The sequence below is a fragment of the Chaetura pelagica genome, unplaced genomic scaffold (assembly GCF_000747805.2).
Source record: "Chaetura pelagica isolate M959 unplaced genomic scaffold, ChaPel_1.0 scaffold221, whole genome shotgun sequence".
Classification (NCBI taxonomy): Eukaryota; Metazoa; Chordata; class Aves; order Apodiformes; family Apodidae; genus Chaetura; species Chaetura pelagica.
Window position 1 is genome coordinate 6,741,920 of NW_009952533.1, and position 7,001 is coordinate 6,748,920.

A 7,001-nucleotide genomic window follows, 5' to 3' on the forward strand; every position below is an offset into this window, starting at 1 on the left:
CTGCTGAAGTAGTGGATATTGTCTTCAGAAGTAACTGGAATAGGTCCTTGTGCTGTATTTTAAAAAGGGGTTAGCTAAAAGATGTAACTAAAGCATTTTTAAAAAATCTAGCCATCAGGGCAAGCTGGATTGAAAGCCCACCTCATGGACCAGCTAGTCCATGTTAAAAATGCAGCTTGTCCTGCCTACGTTAGAGCATTTAAAACAGGTACTTCCCCTTGTCTATGTAAGCCCTGCACAGGGTTACCGCACAAAAAGGAACTGTAATGGGGCACTGAGAGGTTCCAGGCCCATTTTGCTCCCACTCCTTAATGTGATGCTATCTGTGCTTCACGGGGAAAGGCAGGGCTCAAAAGGCAAGGTGCCAAGCCCCACAGCTCCTGTGGATTTCAGTGGCTCAGCACCTGGCGTCGCTGGGCCCAAGGAGAGCAGCGCACAAGGAGCAGTAGCACCAGTAGCTGGGTAGTTGGTACTGGTAGCTGTACACCAGACACTTTCACTGCAGAGCACACCTTATGGCTCACAGAGGACAGCATCAGGCCAGAGGTTCCCAGACTTTTGGGGCTGTGGTTCATGTTAACATTTTTGATGCACCACTATATAACCTGATAAGCAGCTCTCAGCTGAAGACATTCAAAAGGTGATGGGTTTCAGAGGACAGCTTACCTCAGCCTCAGACTGCAGCTTGTGAGCTGCTGCTTTACACATTCAGAATGGCTGGTGTCTCAGTATTGTGCAAGAAATACCACAACTTCATTAAGGTGCTGCTCAGCACAGGTCCACACAGTGGAGACAGTGATATGTTGCTATTACCTAAAAGCTTATTTGGGCAGACCCCATGTCTGCAACAACTACACCAATTATTTTACCCATTTCTGAATGATCTTTACAGTAGTCCTTTGTTGGTTCCTGTTCTTCAAATACTGCAATGACTTTTATTCCAGCAAACCAGAGAGATTAGACCAAACATCTGTTTAAAACTGAAGATCAGGTTGCATACAACATCACTACGAGAGCCCAGACACCCCAGAGTAATAATGCTACCTGCCAATTTTGCACTTTTCAAGAGCAGAGGATAAACCCATCCTGCATGCCAGCCTCTCCCTGTGCATTTTCTTGTGCCTCTTTTCTCCTCCCCTCCCTGCCCCTTAGTGGCAGTTTTTGCTCACCTGAGAAAAGTGCAGACAGCTCACCTTGTTTTACACTGAAGAGTAGAAGAAGAAGAAAGTGAACTGAAAACATACTGGGGAGGAGGGAGAAAGACCTGCTTAGGACTTACACTGATGTCTCTTGGTACCTCTTAGCCCTTTAACATCATTCATGGCTGCTGTTCTGCACCCCCAGGCAGCAGACACACACCAAAATGCTCTGACAAGGAAGCTCTACTTCAAGTCATGAGGGGACCAAATAGCTCATGAAGTTAACCCACCCACCTAGGCCTCTCCAGCAGCACTCCCATAATCAAACTGTCCTCACCACACTGCCACATTTATGGTCTCCTACACTTCTATGGGATTTTTATCACTCTGCAGTCAAAATGGTGACCTCCCTGTGACTGCTTAGCTTTGTCACGTGCATGCTGCACGTTCCCTTCTGACAGCCCTGTGGGCCTGGCCATGGCTCACCGAGCCCTGCTTACCCCCTGGGTCAAGCCCGTTTCTGACCAGGGCCTGTGCAATCGCCCATGGACATCTCTAAGCTTTGCTCCCAGCTGTTTTCATCTGCTCCCCTGAAAGCTGCAGAGTTTACAGTTACATGAGGTGGGAGGTATTGGGACCTCCCCATATCACTGTGCAATGAAGCCTCATTTCAGTGGGGAAAGACCAAATTTTCCCAATTAGAGGCATCAGCTGGCTTTCCCAGTTTCCCCATCCTGTCCCCTCCACACACACGGAGCGGGTGCTGCCACACAACAGAGATTGCTTGGTGGAAGTCTTGGGACGCCAATGTTTTCGTTGTCCCTTGAATCTTCCAAGGTTGGCTACAGATCAGCTCAGTTTGCACGATTAAAAACAAAAGAAAACAAAACAACCCCAAACCAATTCAAACAGAAAAACCAACAATCCAAGGATGGGGAGAATATCCACCTCTCTCTTTTCTTTTTTCAAACATAACAACCAAAGCTCTAGACTATACAAGCCCATTCATTGGGGGTTTCCAAACAACTCATCGAGTTCTTGTATCCACTCATCCCCTGGTCCGCTCTTAATGATGGAGTCCACAAGGTCTGCACCCTCTGCTAAGCTGGAGAAGGACCCCCCTGCTCCTTCATTGCTGTAGTTGTAAGATATGTCCTGAGTGGGATTCCTTTCGTAGGCCTGGCCTTGGCTGCTCTGACCAAAGTTACCACCTGGCATTTGCTGTGCCGGGGTCTGACTGAAGCCAGACATTGCAGGGACCCCCTGGCTTATTGCAGGCATCACCAGCTGCCTGGCCTGGCTGGCTCCTTGTTGCCCAGGCAGCTGCTGCAGCAACTGCCGTCCCATCGCTGGGGTCAGGGCTCTTACTGTTCCACTTGTGTCCACAACTGTCTGATTAAGCACCTGTGGGAAGTGTTGCTTGGGCAGCCGTGGCTGCCCAGACTGCATGGGGTACGTTGTGCCGTTGTTGAAGGGCCCCATTTCCCCGCTAGTCCTTCCCGGTATCCCTTGCAAGCCTCGCTGCTGCCAGTTCTGTGCTCCCTGGGGGACAGTGCCCATCAGGTTTTGAAGCCGTGGTGCTTGTGGCCTGGGTAGGACCTGGCTCACTGGTCCTTTCAGCTGCTGCTGATGCTGGGGAGGAGCAGAGTTTACCAGCATGTTCTGACCAAAACTGCCCACCATTCCCACTGCTTGTCCAGAGGCAGGCTGCCTCGTCCCCTGGCCCGTGCCGTGTGCCATGCTCATGCTGCTTTGGTTTGGGTGCTGCAACATTTGGCTCATCCCTGTGCTCATGCTGTACATCCCCGGCTGGCTGGAGGAGGCGTTGCTGTAAGGGGCCATGCCCATGTCTGACTGGCCTGCAGTCGTGGGCAGTGTGCTGGGGTTCTGGGAGGGACCCATGGCCATCATGCTCGCGTTCTGGGCCATCATTCGGGACGTCCTCATGCTCTGGAGTGCTGCTTGGTTTCTCACAGCTGCTATATCCTGTGGAGAACCTGCACCAAAAAAGAAGGAAGGTAAGAGAAAACTACAAACCGCTAAATGTTAATTAACACGTCGTTGCACAAGAGAGAATTTGTAGGAGCCCTCTGCATGCATGGCAGGATTTCAGATTCCTGTGCTTTCTGAGTGAATAGATTATTGTTTCAAGTGATGGTTAGCAGAGAGCTAGGCGGTTATCCACCCTGCTGCCTAATGCTGGTTCCATTTCAGAGATTTTGTGTTCCCTGCCTCGCTCTGACTGCAGCCTCTGTCCTGACCTGCCAAGTCTCCTCCTTGAAGGTGAGAGTCACCACAGCTCAAGTGGTGAACAGGAGCTGCTGATCGTGTTATGTATTCAATTTGTGAAGCGGGACACTGCTCAGCAGAGAATACTATTGATGCAGACGAGCAGCCTAATTCCCTTAAAGCCTAAAATGAGGCTGGCAAGGTTAAAAGACCAGCAATTTACTGGCTAAGTAATTCTCAATGATGACAGTTTTGGGATGTGTACCCAAAGGGATTCATGGCTTCAGAGTCTTGAAGAATCGAGGCAATACAACTGCATGCTGATGCATGACTATAGCCATGGTTGCCTCCCTGATAATGAGCTGCTCAGGTACCTAAGCAAGGCAGCCACAGGAGCTGCAGAGCTAAAATACACTTCTCTTACTTCCCAAGGACCAGAGATTAAATTTTTAAGAAGCAACCTGGGAGTCCAAGTCCCCTTTCACAATTAAATGTGAGTCTTTCTCTTTGTGTGCATGTTTGTCCCCATGACCAGTGACAATGACCCTCCTTCATGAAAAAATTAGTCCTTAAGACTGCAAACTTGCATGTGCACTGTGATTCAGTAGTGCTTATCTTCTTCAGATAAGCCTAACTCAGCTTCCAGAATGCAGATGAGGAAGCTTCCACTGGCCTTCTTCAATGGCAGCAAAGCAGCTGAACTGCAGTTTACTATTTGAAGCTCTCTTCTAAGTATCTCCATTGTCTTTCAAAAGTAAGCCTTGAAAATGGAAATGTCAGGCTCAGAAGGCCAATCAATTTTTTAATAGCTCAGGAGGCATAAATGAATAGATTTTCTATATCATTGTTACTGATTAAGTCTATGGAAAGAAGAAAAATTGTTTTTTGTGGACATTTAAAGCAGGGAGAGTGTATTAGTGAATCAATACTATGAGCACATTTTACTCCACCTTACTCCAGCAATGGGAAACCAGAAAATCCTAACCTTGTTAAATTCCACACCGTGGCAGATAACTGAACCATGTTTACATCTTCCTTTCAGGGGTGGGGGGAGCTATTGATTTCCAGGAAGCCAAGAGCTTCCGTATTTACTATCTTTATTTAAAAAACAATTATGGTAGCTCTGATTATGCCATGGGTTGATTGTGGGTTTGAGTCACTACCACACTTAACTAAATACAATCAGCTGCAGGTGAAGCTCCAAGAGATTGAGGCACACAAATACTCCCAGCTCAAACACTGTTAAAAGCAAGACATAAATATAAAATGGTTGCTTTAAGAATCATAAACTGTGCAACAAAATCTGAATGCTCTCAGAGCAGCCCTAGATGTTGTCCCTCAGTGGCAGACAACACACTGGAACATCTGTAGAGAAAAAATACCCGGCCCTGTTATTTACGTTGGCTTGGTTTCCACAGTGGGTATGAATGAAGGGTCATCCCTCTGGTTTTGCACACACGATGCAGAGGATGGCTATGTCACTCTTTTGCTGCAGCAGGATAACCTTCTGGAGGATGCTTTTAACTCAGCTCTCCAACAGGTAGATAAATGAAACATTTTGTAGCATGAAGAGAGACCATCTGGATCCCACTTGCACAGGGCAAATGTAGCACAACTTCTGCTTTATGTATGCTATCAATTAAACTGTTTTCTTAATGATTGGCACTGAGGTCTCCTTGAGTCTTTTAAATTTAGTTCACCTCCTTCTTCCACAATTAGAAGCTGTCTCTTTTTGCTACGATTTCAGCAAGTGCTTAAGTGTACAGATGATAAAACCTAATGCATCTTTAGCTATTTTTAATTGGAAACAGCAGTTGAAAACCTTCAAAGGAGTCACTGCCAGCATGTGGTTCACACACTACTGGTGCAAACTCCTGTGCTTGGTATAAGAGGAAAGAGTTCAGACAAGAAGCAGTTAAAAGAGAGATGCAACAGATTTTAGGATTTTGGGCCACCTTCTGGTCTCACACATAACCTACTGCACTTGATTACATTCTTGTGACTAAACAGGAAAACTGGTGAAATTTTTATATTTAAACCAGCTCATTTATGAAAATTAATTCCTTGCTCTGCCAGATTAGCCTAAACTCTCTTCTGCATTTCTTTTAAGTAATACATATGAAGGCAAGGTTTCGAAAAAGCATTAATGTAGAAGGATTTTACATGTGCATCTCATGGAGGTGCACACACATATAATTTTATTTTGCAAAAGAATTATTGGGAAAATTACCATTTCTTATAGAATTTATGTTGCCAAAGATAAGAATGAGCAGACAACTGCAGAAGGAGCCACTCTGATAGACACAAGCATAAGATCGGACTGCTTGTTCAATTCCTGAACTCAAGAACTGCAATACAGTTGCCTCCCTTGTTTTCTGTTGCAGCTACACGACACTATCACAAATATACAGCTCAAGTGCACGTTCATTTCACGTCTACTTAGAGTCCATGGTTAGTGAAGACATTCAGCTGATGCTTTGCATGTAAAAAGTTCAGAATTAACTTGTTTTCCTAAGCCGAAATGATTGTCCTTACATTCTCCAGTTATATGTGAGCTCATTTAAATAATATTTGCTTTTATTGAGAACATTAAAAGATCTCTGTTTCATCTCAGATATTTCACTGTGTTTCCCATACCTGACATTTATCAGACACTTCTCCAGGTAAGGATGCCCTCTCTGCAATTACCTGCTCTACAAACTAGGTAAAGTGGGGAATAAAGAGGAGTAAAACCGAGATACAGTGAGAGAGACTGGCTGACAAAAAAGGCATAATGAGAGTGAAGGCAAACAAGATAAATCCATAGACTCCAGATGTCAAGGAGGCAAATATAACGTCAAATAAAAAATGCAGCTTTCACTGAGGGGAGCAGAAAGGAAACTAGGAACTTAACTAAATACACAAGACTGTGCATTCCCCATCGGTAATATATATGGCATGTGCAAGTGTGCAACAGCCCGAGTTCCTATTCTGGCACACTGATTAACCCCTTAATGCACGAACTTTCATGTGCCTGCTACAGGGCCATAAGTTGAGTCAATATAGGGAGAAAAATTTGACTTTTACCTTGGAACTGATTGACCTGTTGCACCGGATACGGGCTCCGCTGTTGCTGCAGATGCTGTCGAGGCAAATGTGACTGCTGCTGCAACTGCTGAAAAAGGGTAAGGGAAAGAAAGCAGAAGAGAAAAAGATGATTAATTAATTAGTAAGCTGAGAAAACAGCTGGTGGCAAAAGTACTGCAGCAGAAACTGCAGCGTTTCTTATCTAGCAAGTTGTTCTGGAGAGACAGTCATGTGAAGAGTCCTCCTGAGAGCACTTGGGCTACTCAGCACACAGACTCCTTTTGGTTCAAAAAAGACTTAGCACTGAGGCTAACAGCTCCTCTTCTTACTTACAACCACTTCATCTCGACCTCTACAGTGCAAACTTAACTGTCTTCAGGCTGAAAGGAGGGGGAGGGATATGAAATCACTTCACTCACTTAGCTCTACCACCTTTCCTTCCCCCAGCCCTGCCAAGGTCTAGAGGTTTGTGTTCCTGGCACAAGACTTCCCTCCACCTCTGCAATCAAAGTGCTGGGCTGAAAGGTTTCTGCATCCTGACCTGAGCACTGCAGCCTGGGACCATTC

At 45.8% G+C, this 7,001-nt stretch overlaps 1 protein-coding gene across 1 annotated transcript in view; it reads right to left on the bottom strand.

Moving 5' to 3' along the window:
- Positions 1-2,073: 2,073 nt before the first annotated feature.
- Positions 2,074-7,001, bottom strand: part of MAML3 (mastermind-like 3 (Drosophila)) — a 99,291-nt gene continuing 94,363 nt past the window's right edge. The window contains exons 7-8 of the mRNA XM_010008991.1: positions 6,429-6,519; positions 2,074-3,115 (exon numbers count right to left, since the gene is read on the bottom strand). Coding sequence (XP_010007293.1) covers positions 2,145-3,115; positions 6,429-6,519 — 1,062 coding nt within the window. The 3' untranslated portion in view covers positions 2,074-2,144. The remainder of the gene's footprint in view (positions 3,116-6,428; positions 6,520-7,001) is intronic.